This window comes from Sorex fumeus, unplaced genomic scaffold (assembly GCF_029834395.1).
Source record: "Sorex fumeus unplaced genomic scaffold, SorFum_2.1 ptg000045l, whole genome shotgun sequence".
Classification (NCBI taxonomy): Eukaryota; Metazoa; Chordata; class Mammalia; order Eulipotyphla; family Soricidae; genus Sorex; species Sorex fumeus.
Window position 1 is genome coordinate 20,888,532 of NW_026606102.1, and position 15,768 is coordinate 20,904,299.

General features: G+C 55.3%; 1 protein-coding gene and 1 pseudogene across 1 annotated transcript in view; one reads left to right on the plus strand and one right to left on the minus strand.

The window, feature by feature from the left end:
• PARN (poly(A)-specific ribonuclease) overlaps positions 1-7,205 on the plus strand; it is a 114,406-nt gene extending 107,201 nt beyond the window's left edge. Inside the window, exons 23-24 of the mRNA XM_056122375.1 lie at positions 1,797-1,987; positions 6,151-7,205. Of these exons, the coding sequence (XP_055978350.1) occupies positions 1,797-1,987; positions 6,151-6,203 (244 nt within the window). The 3' untranslated portion in view covers positions 6,204-7,205. The remainder of the gene's footprint in view (positions 1-1,796; positions 1,988-6,150) is intronic.
• Positions 7,206-12,435: 5,230 nt separating this feature from the next.
• LOC130031058 (heterogeneous nuclear ribonucleoprotein F-like) lies at positions 12,436-14,371 on the minus strand (annotated as a pseudogene).
• Positions 14,372-15,768: the final 1,397 nt, after the last annotated feature.

Below are 15,768 nucleotides of genomic sequence, written 5' to 3' on the forward strand. Positions count from 1 at the left end.
TTATAAAGTTTTTTGTCCATTTTAAATGGTAAACAGTAACATAAATTTTAATGCCTCCCAAAGGGTCGCCTATATATATATTTTTTTCTTTTGGGTCACACCCAGCATTGCACAGGGTTTCTTCCTTTCCTCCTGGCTCTGACTCAGGAATCACTCCTGGCAGTGCTCTGGGGATCAAACCTGGGTCAGCTGCGTGCAAGGCAAACGCCCTCCCCGCTGTACTGTCTCCCCCCGTCTCTTCTTCATATCCTTTAGTAAAACAGGAAGCTTTTCTGTGACAGTGGCTGGAGAAAAGACGGCCGGGAAACCTGCAGCCTTGGGTCCCTGAGCTGACCCTGACCGCTGGTGCTGAGACTCATCCAGGGAAGCAGTTGTCTGGGTGACGTCCAGGGATGTGAGGCGTGAGTGGGTGGGCAGCAGCCCAGGGTCGCCTCCTCGGAGAGCTGAACGAGGACATCCCAGTTCTCTCTGCCTCTCACACCCACCCCTCCCCTGCCAAGTAGAGTGACTTGGTTTCTTTTTTTCTTCCTTAATGATTTCATTTTCACACCCGGCAATGCGCAGGGGTTCCTCCTGGCTCTGCACTCAGGAATCACCCCTTGCTGTGCTCAGGGGACCATATGGGATGCTGGGAATCGAACCCGGGTCGGCCGTGTGCAAGGCAAATACCCTACCTGCTGCGCAGCGGGTAGGGCGTTCGCCTTACACGCGGCCAACATGGCCGGCCCGAGTTCGATTCCTGCGCTCCTCTCGGAGAGCCCGGCAAGCTACCGAGAGTATTCGATATGCCAGACACAGTAACAACAAAGTCTCCAATGGAGACGTTACTGGGCCCGCTCGAGCAAATCGACGATCAACGGGAGGGCCTTTACCTTTACCCTTTTAATGATTTCATAACCTGGGCAAACTAATTTAAGAAAAAATTGATTTATGGGACCCATTTAGAGGAGACAGACTTCACACTGGTCATATGATCTCTGTTTTTACCAAGTTGTATTTCGGGGAATTGTTTATTTTGTTGTTTGAAGGAGAAATCAGAACATGGTCTGATCCAACATGGCAGATTGTATAGCGCTTTCCCGTGGAAGCCAGGTTTCATGGTGACTGTAGCACATATCACCTTCTTGAAAACAGGAGAACTTTGAGTTTCATTTTGGGGGGATCTGCCCTGGAAGTTCGTTCAAATGTCTGAGCCAGGGGATGTGGACAGTGGTAAGGATACCTCAGTTCTGCTGCGTCTACAAAGATGACGGTGCTGCCCCTGGGCTGACGTCATGAGGATGGTCATTGGGGTTCAGTGCCCCTGCTTGTCCCTCCTACTCATCTCTTACAGTAGCAGCCCTTCCCTCCCCCCCAAAAAAGCATGTATGGGGGCACCCGGACAGTGCTCAGAAGGCTCTGAGGCCCCACTGGTGATTCTTGGCCATCCAGGCTAACAGTCAGTGCTAGGGCCCGGGCAAGGATGGGTGCTACTCGGTCCTGCAGTGTTGGGCATTGCCCAGATCTCCTGGGCAGTGCTTGGGGGACTCAACCCGGGTAGGGTGTGTGCTCAGCATGGGTCTCACCCCTGTACCATCTCCTGGCCCCTCTCTTTGAGGCTTGTCCCCTCCAGGGCAGAGGTCAGCTGTGGGTGCAGGAGCCCGATTCAGAACTTGCTCCGTGTCGGAGGCTGGCCCCCACTTCCCAGTCAGGACCATGGCCTGCGGGAGGATGCCCTGAGTTTGTCCACCCTGTGCTCGGGCGCATCTTCCTGCTCCTCCTCATTCTCTTCTTGCTGTTCTCTGTTTGCTCTGCAGCCTCACAGTGCCCGGCTCGGGAGAAAAGAGGACCGTGAGTCCCAGCCTGGCCGAGGCAGACTCGGAGGCTAGGGTCTCGGAGCTCTCGGACGCTGACCTGGAGCCGACGGAGCCCAGCACAGAGGCACTCTCGGAGGGCAGGAAGAAGGCCAAGAAGTTGAAGAGGATGAAGAAAGACCTGTCTCCCCCAGGTTCGTACTGCCCGTTGCAGAGCAGGGCGCTGGCTTCTCTGGAAGGCTCTAGAAACGCTTGGGGTGACCTTACGGCTGTGTCGCCGCCCGTGGCCAGGCCCAGGGCATTGTCCTCTGGGCCCCGCCCTTCTCAGGGTCCCCAAACGGCTGGGAAGATCAGGGCTCCCGGTGAGAGACAGTGGCCGCCTTCCCCCTGCCATCACCCCCAGGCTTTGCCGGGATGTCGCAAGTGGCCTCGATGTCGCAAACGTGCCTTGGAGTCGGCACCGAGGCCGACTCCCACACGGGTTATTTTCAGTCACAGCCTTTGCTGTTCCCAGCAACCTGGATCGCGCTCATCCACAGAATTATGTAAGGAGCAGAGGCGATAGGGCCCGAGCCCTGGCTGTGAGCCTACTGTGCCATTGGAGGGGCCATCGGAGGGGCCCGGGCGAGCTCGACCTGCCCACAGCCCTCTCCCTCCCCGATGTCCCCAAGACTCAGCCACGCAGGCCGAGGAAGGGGCTGCACATCAGGGACACAGCCAGACAGGCAGTGGGCACAGAGGTGGGCACACGGGAGCGGCCACCAAGCCCCTGCAGAGGGTCCTGGAACTCTGCCTGACGTGCATCTTTCTGGGTCAGTCTCCCAGTGGGCGAGACCTTTGGGAAAATCGGGGGCAGAGGGTGACGTGGGTCATGTGACTGTTGGAGGTCACCAAGCCTTTCCGCTCGTCTTTTCCTCTCTGGAGCCGCCTCCCGTGGGACCTCGGCCGCACCCGTGTGATGCTGGCACTGACCCACTGGGCACACTCATCCGAGCCAGGCGGGTCCTGCTTGAAGGCAGCTTTCGGCACGCAGTGGACCCTGGCCTCCTGGCAGGCCGCACCAGAGCCCACAGCCTTTTCCTCGGCCTCCTTTGTCTCCCTCCCAGGGGACAGATGGCCTGCGGACCAGAACCTACAGCTGGTTCAAAGGGAAGGAGAAAAGCAATGGAGATCGATGCATACGGCAATGGAAACTGGTACACACTCATGTGCATGCTCACACACACACATACACACACACGCGCGCGCGCGCGCTCCTGGGCATGCATGCCCCCAGCTGAGAAGTCACTGCATTTTGATTAATTCCTCTCCTCACACGCGGCCGGATGTGATTAGAAGGGGGTACTGAATCTTGCTCTTCACAAAATCAGAGCAGCAGCAAGGGGGTCACTTAAGCTTCTCCTTTTGGCTGAGTCAGCGCTGACAACTCCCTCACGCTTGATAACTTACTGTCCTGGTGTCTGCTGTTCCCCTCTGTCTGTCTGCCTCCCTTCCTTCCCCAGAGTTAAGTACTGGATCTTTTCATCCATACCACAGTGCTTCTTTCTCTTAGAAACCACATCTAACGAGATTGGGGTGATGAAGGGTGGCGGGTGATAATCCTTGTCAAAATGTCTCATTCTCTTTTGGAATTTTTTATTTGCTTATCTCTTGTTAGGAGTGTGTGTGTGTGTGTGTGTGTGTGTGTGTGTGTGTGTGTGTGTTTTCCTACCTCAGCATAATCTCGCAGATATTAAAATACCTAATAATAGGGCACATTAACAGATTAGGTCCTTTTATAACTTCCATCATCTTAAGCAGAAACTTTCTGTGAGTTATTTGGGGTTCTGAATTTAAAATACCTTCATTAAAGGAGTTCGCCCCCCCCCCCCCCCCCATTGACAGGAAAACTGTCACTGCCATGAGCTGCGAGCTAAAAAAAAAAAAAGCCCTCTATGTAGTTCTTCTTTGTCAGCGCTGCTGGAGAAGAAAGAGAAAGGGAGAAACATCTTGACAGCTCCTAATTGAACTGGGTCACTTGAGAGCATGGCACTTTCTCCCGGGGCCCGTTCACCCGGGGAGCTCTGCATGCCATAGCGATGATGCAGGGAGACGCTCTCAGGGCTTGGGGCGTCCCTGCACCAGGAGGTCTACTTGGGCAGGAACCACGCCGGGTGAAAGGTGCCATGTGGGACTGTCGAACCAAGGCACAGCATGTCAGCCTGCCGGGGCTTCGGCCCAGGGTGCGCCGGTGCTGGGGCGTGCTGGGCATTGGCTGAGGTCACTGTCCCCCGGGCGGGCTGGAGGCTTCTCTTCCAGGCAGAGCAGCAAGTAGGAGTGTGGAATGCAGGTGCCGTGGCAGTCATGGGGCAGCTGGCCCCAGTCGGTCCCTCCCGTCCCCCGTTTTTCTCGGTTGCTCTTTATGGTGCCCTAAAGATTAAGTATCCTTCCGGGATAACAGAGCAACCCCAGAGCACCAGTTGTGTAGACTTGATGCCATCTAGCGAGCCTTGTACTAGAAGCATCAGGTTTTACTTTGGCTGGTCAGGATGCAGTTAAGGGCTGCTTGCCCTTCCCAGTTTATGGACGAAATTACACTCGGAGTTATCCATAGGCCAAGTCAGATGTAGCCGACCCCGGGGTCAGGGTCTCCAATCCAGACCACCCCAAGGTGTGTCTGTGTGTCTACCCCTTGAGAAGGTGTCGAAGAGGAAGGGATTCGATACGAAGGCGTATGTTTCTGGAAGTGTTCTGGATCAGAAACAGTGACAAAACTGAGCTTTCAGATGGTGGAGTTAGACCGGAGGGCAGGCTTGGAGGGCTGTATCACCAGCTTTGCCTGTGGGAGCCTTGCCAGATATGACACCCCCCTCACCCCAGCAGAGAAACAAAACAAAACAAAGATGAATCATTGATCGTGTGATTAGAAATCCAAGCCGCCACTCCACTCTGGGACTCCTGTATATGTCACACACGTCACGAGCCCTCTCTGTCCGTCATCCCTCTCGGGCCTTGTTCCTTTCGTGTTTTCCGGAGGCACGTGTGCGCAGAAGTGCCTTCCGCCGGGGCTTGTTGCAATCCGCATGGGCCGACCGTGCTGCGTGCCTACCCAGGGAGGAATGCAGGGAACCAGGTCTTGGTCCAGGCAGGAGAGCAGCTCCGCCCGCGCTGTGTCCTGGAATCAACAATCTCTTGGAACCTTTCCCCAGACGATGAGTCAGGGCTGGGTACCTCCAGCATGCGCAGGCTTGCTCAGTGAGCAGCCTGGGGAAGCCCCGGCCCCCGCTTCTTCAGAAACGGCAGGCTAGTCCCACTGCACTGGCCACTGTCAGGAGACCAGTGGACAGTTCCACAGCCTGAGACACCCCATAGAGGACCACACCTGGGGTTGCTCCCAGTGGAGCTTGCGGGGACCTATGTGGTACCCCGGGAGGCAGGGGTGAGAGGAGGCAGGGAAGGGGGCGGATCTGGCCGCGTGCCAGGCAGCTTTAACCCCTGTACTGTCTCTCCGGCCTCCTGTGCGTCCACTTTGTTAGGGGACTGAGAATCATCAGGCCGTGTCTTGATGAGCTTCGGCAAACGTGTGCGATCAGAGAAGCATCTGTGAAGATGCATTTATCCCCCAAGGAGATGACCTCCACCCACCCCACTGCTGGACACCCAGGCACAGCCTGGCCAGCTTCCACCGTGGCTCCTTTGCCCTCCTCCAGAACCCTGAGCGCAGTGGTGGCGTGTCCCTGCGGTGTGGCCCGCGGGGGCTGGGTAGTGCTGTTTCACACTCACGCCAGTGCTGATTTGGCTGGTTGCCTGTGGTGATCCCACAGCTGGAAATGTCAGCGTGCGGGTTTTGCAGGAGGACCTGCATCTTCGTGTTTCTGGGGAGGAGAGCCCGAGAGCACATGTACCGGTCGTGTGCCCCAGAAGGGGTTGCGCTTGTCCTGGCCCCTCCTGGGTGCCCACCTGCAGAGTGCAGGTGACTCAAGGCTTCCCACGGCCCGAGCTGGTCCCCGCGGCTGCGCCCGAGACCTGTGGCTGGCCTGGCCGAACCGGGAACAAGCCACCACCTTGCGCCCTTGGGCTTCGTCCCGTTCCCTGAGCCTCCTTGATCACCTTCCCAGTTCCATCGCTGCAGCCTGCAGGTTCCCATCTTAGCACTGCGCCACAGCCCAGGGGAAGGTGCTCCACTTCCTGCGGGTGCAGAGGGGACAGCAGGTGGCGGAAAGTCCAGGGCCATTCCGTGCCCCCACCTGCACAGCCCTGGCTTTGCTCTCGGCGGGAGGGAGCCAGGGGCGTCGTCGACAACCTGTACCCCGCCACCCTTCTCCCCTGCTCGGGCACCGACCCTGCTGCCCATCATGTTTTGTTCTTTTCCCACCAGGAAGCTTCTCAGATGACTCTGCCGCCCTCTTTGAAGTCCCTGACACGTGGTAACCGAGACCCTCGGACCCCAGTGGCTGGCGCTGCCACTGCTGCCGGTGGAGGAGGAGGCCGGCAGGCACACAGGGGAGGCGGGGGCGTGCGGCACCCCGTGCATCTCCCAGGAAAATCACCCTTCGGACTCGCGTGGCCGTGCTTCTCCTCCTTTCTGATGTTGAACTGTGCTTGTCCCCGGGAGGGTCGTGCGTGGGCCTGGACGTGAGCTGGGAACTGGTGTCGTCCTCCCGAGACTGCTCTCCCGTCGTGGCCCCTGTGTGTGAGAATCCGCCTGATGGGAACACAGAGAGCTGGGCGTGGGCCAGAGAGAGGGAGGCCGCCCAAGCGGCGGGCCCAGGTTCCATCCCCCGTGACGCATGGTCCCCCCGAGCCCTGCTGGGGTGACCCCTGGGCACAGAGCTGCCTCCAGGCTCTGCCAGGTGTTCCACCCCCAAGGAAAGGTACCTCTGCAAAACAAGACGACAGAAGGCTGCCTTCCCGGGGTGCCGCCAGCCCAGCTCTGTGGGGTGGGAGCACTCCCATCTCCTGACACCCACGGGCCCAGCCGTGTCTGGCCATCTCAGCATCGTGTTGGTCTGCCTTGAGGAAACTGCCTGCCCAGATCACCCCGGAGAGGGCCTGAGCCTCCGTCCAACTGGGGCCTGGAGAGTCACTTCCCTTGGCAGCATTGGGGAGTCCCCATACCAGCATGCAGGGCTATACAAGCCGCATTCTGTACCCCACCCCCTCTGGGCCCCCAGCATGGTCTGACCCTCCACGCCATGGCCGGGCCCCGTGTCCCCCAAGCTGTGTGTTGGAGACAGCTGAGCAGCCTGGCCCTGTCCCAGTCCAAAATCGTTTGTGTCCCTACCCCCCCCCCCCCACATACACACACAGAGCAGAGTTCTGGCTTCACAGAGATCATTGTTAGCTGTTGAACATTTTTGTATTATGAAATTAAAAATCTAAAAATGAAAGCTGTATTTCTGAAAGAGGAAAATCAAAGACATTTTCATAGGATCTTTCTGAGTGGCGTTGGTTTGGATTCCCTCCCCTCTCCTCTCTCTCTCTCCTAAGCCAAAGCTGGATTCCAGCTCTGCCTCTCCGTGGTCTCACGCACCCCAGAGCTGTCCAGGCTTCCGGGATGTCGCCAGCCTGGGCTTTGCTCCCTCTTTCCCCTCTCGCCCCTTGGATTCCGTCAGGAGCAGAGGCAGGGCGCCCCTGGCTGCAGGAGTGAGGGGCGGGGGTCCCCTCTGAGCTCAGAAGTCTGCAGAGTCCCATGCTGACCCCCATCATCGAGAGCCCTCCAGCCCTGCTCTCATCCCCCCCTCCAGTGGCAGCCCTAGACCCACCCCCCTGCAGCTGCTGGTAGGGAAGTGTGAAGACAGTCACTCCGGGCAGTGAGACCGACCCTGCAGGGAGGCACTGAGAACCATCCCCAAGCCGGGTGCCCACGCTCCATCTTGTGTTCTTGCTGGAGTCACCGTGCAGTGCAAGCAAGGCTGGGCAAGGGGGAGAGATGTCCACTCTTGGGTTCTCAGTGCCCCGTGTGTTTTGTGACTGCCCGCTCCTGTCTGAGAACAAGCAGACAGGAGAGGCCAGGGGCTAAGTGGGAAGCTGGAGGCCGGGAGGAGCCAGAAGCCTTCCTGGTGAACTCCCTGCTTCATGGCAGTTTCGGAGATCACAATCTTCAGAAGATTGCTTTTGTGTCATTTTCCCCAGCCTGTTGAGTGTAATCACTACCCCAAGGCCCTGTGGTGGCCTTGGCGCTCTTCTCCATGGCAGAATGACCAGGCTGCTTGTTTCTGGTGAGGACTCGAGCGAGCCACACTCCTGGCAGCTTCCCAGTGTTCCCTGTAAGGGATGACCCAGTGCCTTGGACACACTGCCACAAGCCACATTGTGGCGGCACCTGATGGATCGTCAGAGTCATGGAGGCATGTGGGTGATGGTTGGTCTCTGCATGACATTCTTGCATTCTGTTCTCTAGTGGCAGCTTGATACTTGGAAGAGCTGTCTTGTAACTGGCACTGCATCCTGTTTCTGCTACACTCCAGCCCAAGACCCCAGCACACCCCCTTAAATTTTAGAGCCCACATCTGTTGGAATCATGCAGAGTTCTCTGAGTCACTCCACTCGGTGAGACACTCTCAGATCCAGGCACATTGTTGCCTAAGGCAGGATTTCCTTTCTTCCCGTGGCCAAACAGTGCGTCAGTGCATGTATGTTTATGCACCATGTCCTCTCGATGCGCTTACCTGTGAACACTTACCTGTATTTGCTTTCACATCTTGGTTCTGATGAGTGTACCACTCATTATGAATGTGTGCGCACCGACCAGGCACGTGGATATGTGGATGTATGTGCTTTTGAGAGGCCGTTTCTACACCCTCAGGATCGAGCACCGACATTAGGGCTGGTGAATGAGGCGTTTGGAGGGTCCTCCAGAAGGGTTTCCAGGGAGGGTGCACCAGTCTCCAGCCCACCCACGATGTACTGGGGCTTCCTCCTCTCCACATCTGCACCCACGACTGGCAGGTCTTGTCTGCCTCACTCTTGGGCGTGCAGGGTTCAATCCCTGGCACTGCAGGGCCCGAGCAGCAAATCGTCCTGCAACTTCATTCATTGCATGTGGTGCTCAGGCTCCCACTTCCTAGCCGTGCTGCTCACTGCCACCATTTTTTGGCGGTGCACACCAGGATTGCACCGCTTTGTACGTGGTACTTCCAACGTACCTGTGGGGTGACCAAAAGTTGCCCTGCAGTGCTGGGCTCACAGATTGCAGAGCCACCAGGATTGGACATAGCGCATGTGGCAGCACCGAGAATTGAACTCACCCCGGGCTCTTAAGTCATGGAGTTGTCCCCCAGGCCCCTGTGACTGGAACAAGGTTCTCACCATTTTCTCCTTTTGGTTCTCGATGGCTCTGCTACATGTTGGGAAGCTCCTACCCCCACCTCCACCCCACCGCCTCCCTCTAGGCTTGTGTTGCTGAGAGGACATGTTCTTGCCCAAGTTTCTGGAGAAGGACAGGTAGGAGGAGGGGGTTCAGTGGTCAGGAGATCTGGACTCCAGCACCCTTGACTTGGCAGCATCCTCCAGCTATCACACGGACAGATTTGGGTTCAGAGTCAGGGCTCCATATGGAGGTGCTCTGACTGCCATCCCCAGGGTGGCTCTGGAGAGAGGGAGTTCTCAGGGTCTCCGACTCGGAGAGGGGTTCCCCTCCTGGCTAAGAATTTGGTTGTTGTAATCTTGAGAGTCTTGTTTTACCCAAACATAGTCTGGATTCTCCCACCCTGCCCCCAGGTCCCACAGATTGCCTGGCAGGTCTTTGGCAAATGTCTGCTGGCATAGAGGGAGCATGAGGCTGGGTGGCATGCTGGGGACATTGTCCTGGAGTTGCCAACCTAGAATAGTCTCAACTGGTTGCAGTGCTGCCCCTTCTCTCCCCGCCTCCAAAATGATAAATATCCCCACCCTAACCCCAGGCTGCTGTGAGCATAACCTTAACCTTATTTGGAAACAGCATCTTCGAAGCTTCAACTAATGAAGGATCTTGGGGTCATTCTAGATTTGGGAATGGGTGGGGCTAAATGTGGTTGCTGCTGTTTTAAAATTTTTAAATTTAGTTTTGGACTACACCCAGGTGTGCTTGGGGCTTACTCCTGTCTGCGTGGGCTCAAGGGACCACATGGGGTGCCACAGATGGAATCCTGGTTGGCTGCATGCAAGGCAAGTGCCCTACCCGCTGTACTATCTTGCCAGGCCCAGCGATGGACTGGTGTTTTACAACAGGAAGGAGTGAGTCAAAGATTTGGGGCCCCCAGACACCGAGGAGAAGCACGGAGGGAAAGGCCATGCGGGAGCAGAAGCTGAGACTGGGGTGACACGTCTCCAACTCCAGAACGCCCATGGATTGCCATTGCTGTCGAGGGAGTTGGGGGACAGCTGTCCACAGAGCCTCTAGGAGGACCCAGCGCAGGCAGCAGCTCGTCCAGACAGGGGGGACACTGCCATCCCCTCCTCAGTCCTGGGTCGCCAGGGTCCTTGGGAGCAGATACAGGAGAGAGACGTAGGACAACTCACCTCACACACCTTCAGTGAAATTGGGAGTGTGCGGGAGGCAACAGGGTGAGTGTGTGAGGAGCCCCCCCAGGAGTGACCCCTGAAGTCCCCTGGGTGTGGGCCCCAAATCCAAGCCGAACAAAAAACCTGAGAGCTGGGGGCCGGAAAGATAGCACAGCGGGTAGGGCATTTGCCTTGCACGCAGCTGACCGGGTTCAAATCCCAGCATCCCATATGGTCCCCAGAGCACTGGCAGGAGTGATTCTTGAGTGCAGAGCCAGGAGGAACCCCTGTGCACCGTCAGGTGTGACCCAAAAAGCAAAAGCAAAAAACAGAGAGCCCAAAAAAGAACCCATGATCTGGGAGGAGCTGATTTACAGGGGAGGGATGTGGCATCACGCCTGACTGACAACGAGCAAGGGCTCCGTTTATATGAAGGAGTGTGGCATCATGACTTATTTACATACAGTGGGCGTGGCACCACGGTTTGGAGTGTGCAGTCTCCTGCCTCCGCACCTGCCTGTCCTCACCGGGGCCCCTTGGAGGAAGGTGGGTTGAGTTTCCCTCCCCACCCCGAGCAGAGCCCCAGCAGCTGAAGACCTCCGGTTCCAGCCACAGCCATGCTTAAGACCACTCTCCACACGTTCGGACGAGCCTCACACATGAAGGAACCGGCAGAGGAACCCAGGTGTGTGAACCCGGGGCACAGACCTCTAAGCCTGCTCGGATTGGGACTGGGGCCTCCTCCACCCAGATCCCCCATCTTCTAGGTGTTACACCCACCAATTGCCCCTGGAGCCGTATAATCCCACCAACGGCCAAGACCCAGAGACTATAAAACCCTGCTCCCGGAAGCACGCAGCTGCATTTGCGGTCGCGTGACTTATTATCTAGGTCTTATTCCGGAGAACCTGGCAGGCTACCAAAAGTATCGTGCCCACATGGCAGAGTCTGGCAAACTCCCTGTGGCGTATTCAATATGCCAAAAACCAGTAACAATGATGGGTCTCATTCTCCTGACCCTGAAAGAGCCTCGAATGTGGCACTTTTTAAAATATCAGGGCGAGGACGAAGGAGCTGTTACTGGGACCTGCTTCAGGCCATCGATGATCAACAGGATGACAGTGATACAGTGATACAGTGGAGTGTGCCAACATAACTGATTTACATGGGAAGGGGTGTGACAGCATGGCTCATTTGGGCAGGGGCGTGGCCCACTGGCTGCTTCGCATACCAGGGGCGTGGCAGTGTAACTGATTTTCACACCCAGAAGAGGCTTTGCCCCCGGAAGGCCAAGTCCACACGTGGCTGGGCACGTGGCCGAGGGTGAAGTCACGTGGTCTAGGGAAGTCAGATTCGCCGTGGTGCGTGCCCCGCGCCCAGCACGGAGCCGGGGATTCGGGATCCAGAGGTCCAGGGGAGGACAGCAGCCAGGCTCCGGGCCCCAGGAGATCAATGCTCGTGGACCGGCTGCTCCCCCGGAGTCTGGGGGTCGTGATGTGCCGGGGTTGGAGACAGTTTGCTTGAGCCCTTGCTGTGTCCCTGGGAGGTGGAGTTGGTGCCCCCAGCTGGACCCCTGTGAGTCAGAACTCCAGGCTCAGAGTTTCTAATACTGTGGGAGTCGGGGGCGGGGGCGGGAGAGTGTGAGGTTCTGAGAGATGGGTGGGATGAATGCCCTGGGGAAGCTTTCTGTTTGTTTTGGGGGGTTGGTGTGCGTGTGTGTGTGTGGGGGGGGTCTTTTTGGGTCCCACCCAGCGATGCGCAGGGGTTCCTCCTGGCTCTGCACTCCGGAGTCACTCCTGGCGGTGCCCAGGGGACCCTATGGGATGCAGGAGATGGAACCTGGGTCTGCTGCATGCAAGGCAAACGCCCTCCCCGCTGTCCTGTGGCTCCGCTCACCCCCAGCCCCCGAAGCCTTTGGAGGTGCACGGGAAATGAGTAGGACATTTTGGTTTTGTTTGGGGGATCGCTAATCCCCCTCCAGCGTTTATTATGAGATATTTATAATGAAAGCAACCTTGATGTTAACATGTTGCTGAACTTACTGCCTATCCATCCACCGATCCATTTCTCCTTTTGTCCATCCATTTGTTCCTTCATCTGTTCATCCATCTGTCCAATCATCCATCCATCCATCCAGCTATCCATATTTCCATTCATTCTACCTCTTTTTTTTTTGTGAAAAAGTCTTTATTTTAAGAAAAAAATTTAATTAACAAAAATTTTTAATAAGTTTCACTTAGCAAAATACACCCAAAAGGAAATCACAGTGCAAAGGAAGTTTTAAGTCAAGGGCCTCACCAATTCCTACAGTATTAGTATTGTGTCTCAATTTTCAAAACTAACTTTTTAAAAAGCTTAAACTTAACCTAAAAGATTTTAAGTGAAAATAAACTAGAATGAACAAACATGAGAAATGTTCCTCTTTGAATTAGGGATCTAGCACCTTGAGTTTTCCAAAAATAAACAAAACAAAAAAAAAGCATGTCTCCCCAATGTGTTCTTGGTGATGTGGTGTAAAAGATCCACACTGAACGTACTCAAAACTACTTTAACTCAAATAACATCACTTTGAAGTACACTACCAAAACGTTGATTGAGAAAAGCTGAAAATAGTTTTAGTTTACTCAGTGTCACATGCTAGAAGAAAGTTTGCATGAGAAAACACTGAAGAGGTAATTTTTTAATCCAGATTTCACAAACTCCTGGTGCAAAATGGGTCCCACAGCTTCCTCTAGAGAAATAACTGCTTTCCACTGCTTGTTGGCTGCGTGTGAAAACTTGATTGAAATAACTCAAATGCTCCTACAAAACTAATCATATCCACCCATGCTATTCTGGCTACTGTAGCCAGCCCCGTAACAGCCACTCACAGACTGGCTCTCAAGGCCACTGTATGTGGACTGGGCAGACACCCCCATGCCTTGCATCATCTGGCTGCTACATGCCCCATTGCTGGCCCCTGTGGTGGAATTCAAGAAGAGTTCTATGTATCTGTGCTGCATGTTGGCCCTGTCTTTGGACATAGTTGCCACGGCATCTTCATGAGTGGCAAATTCAACCTCTGCTTCACCGGCTACTCTCCCACCAGGGCCAATCTCAATAGGAACTCTCACTGGGTTGAGTGGAGAGAAGTTGTAAATGTCGTTCTCAGTGGCTTTGTATGGCAGCCCCCTCATGTGGACACAACGCCCAGTGGTGCTCTGGACAGGGAACTCGCCATCTCCCTGTCTGTGATCATACAGCCCCGAGAGACAGTAACTGCGGTCTCTCCCAAAGAGGTCGGTGGTGAAGCCATGACATCACTGAGGCCGCTGTACTCCTCATAGCCCCGTAGCCCGCACTGTAGGCACCAGGTCTCATTCTATCCAGGCCTGCTTGCTTAACAGTGCCCTGTGCCTCCTGGCTGTGCCTGGCCGATCATAAGGCCCAGGCCGCTGCAGACACAAACTTCAGCGGGGGCTCTGAGTAGGACCCAGCTTCTTCCTGGCTGCTCCTAAACACTTCAACATCCCTCTGCCCTATCCTCTCCTTATGCTTCCCGAGTGCCTTCTCGGCTAACCCCTGTGACGCAGACTGCACGAAGGCTTCCCCTGTAGTCTTGCCCTCGGGGTCCACAGCAGTGTGATCCCCTTTGGCACGATTTCCAACCCTGAGAAGAACTGAACAATTTCTTCCTTGGTGCGTCCAAATGGTGGTCCTCGAAGCGCACGAAGCTGTCATTGGCGGTGTCAGCGCTGTTTGGACCGCTGCGCTTCAACGCCCAGTCCATCTCGGTTCTGTGTGACTTGAACACCTCAATGCACCGGTGTCCCATGCTTTCCCTGTCTTTTTTCAGGGCCAATTTGACATCATCTTCTGATTCAAGTTCAACAAAAGCCTCACCACTCTGCCTGCCTTCTCTAGTGTAGATAAAATGAACACCTGCAGCCCCATCATGAATCGTGCAGTTGGAGAGGAAATTCTGCACATCCTCAATAGAACAGGACCATGGCAGGCCACGGAGCTTGACCACAAAGCCTTCACCTCCCTCAGGGTCCAGCATCACGGACACTTGATGGGCAGATGTCAAACGAGCCTGGGTGCAGATTTTTGTGGCTTAAAAGCACAAGAGGGTGTGTATGCCCACAACAGGGATAGAACCCTAGTAGGCAACGAGCAGTCCTCGGGCTCGGGCTCCGTGCTCCCTCCTTCCTCACATCCGGCACCGCGCCGGTCCCTCAGAGCACCTGAGGGCGGAACTCATTCTACCTCTTGGTGCATTGTTTTTACTCAGTGATAAGAATTTTCACTATGAACAAACTAGGGAAAATAATACAGTAAATTTCGACATTTGTCACTTTTTACTCTGTCTTCCCTGCCCTCAAGAAGGAACTCTTTTTGCCAGAGGATTCTAAGCAAACTCTAACCTGTACCTACCCTTTTGTCAATTTTCCTCTAGATACTTGGGCTCTCGGGGTCTGCCAGAAATTTGAAAGTGTTTATAGTATATTTCTAATCAGCAACCTCCATCTCCATCTAATTTTCCAGCACAGAGGCCCTGGGGGTCTCCTCCCTGACTTCGGCAACTGCTAGCCTGCTTGCGTCTCTGTGGTTCTCAATCGGGACTGTGGTTTCGTGGAGTCACGTGACTTGTGCTCCTTCCCTCTAGCTGGCACTTGATGACTCGTGTCCAGAATTCTTCTGCGTTAGAGCCTGTGTCTCATTCCCAAGAGATGTTCTTTGACACATCCTTAGAGGAACCTCCAGCGGTGGGGTTGTGGGGGGCCCTCTGAAGGTATCCATGCTTATCTCACAGAGCCCTCAGGTGATGAACCAGCCATGGCAATAAGCACGGGACCTCTCTCAGGAATGAACCCCACCTTGCTGTCTTCATCTGCCTTTTCCTGATTCCCAGCATTGCTGAGCATTGTTGTCAGGAAATGTTCTACCAGGGAGTGGGAGTTGGGAGGAGAGATCTTGGAGGCCTGTGGGAAGGAAGGAAGAGGGAAGGAACAAGACCTTGCGAATCAGGAATCTTCTGGACCCTCCAATCTCACTGAGTGGCAGTTGCCAGGGTGACAGAGGAACCCAGCTTATCCAAGACTGACCTGTTTTTTGCTTCGAAATCCCCTCCCCCATTTGTGAAAATCCCTCAGTTGGTCCGAACAGTCAGTCACCCTGGCTTCTTCTGCTGTCACTCCCCTTTTCCCCCCATCTTTCCTTTGGAGGACTGCAACAAGTATACACACCCTCTCTTTCCATTTCTCTGGGGTAGGGTGCTGGATTGGGTCTGTCTTGCTTCCTGCTGAATCTCCCTCCCTGTTTCAAATAGGTGCTGCGCATTTGTGGCATGGATGCAGAACAAGGAAGGGGCACCAGCCTCCCCTGGAGCGGCCACATTACCTGTTTTCCCAAGGCTTATCCTATGATGAGCTCTTGCTCGTCTTCCTAACTAGCAGCCTTAGGAAGGCAGCACCCCGGGTACTCAGAGACTCAGAGAGGTCAGACCCCAGCCCCAGCACACAGCACAGGA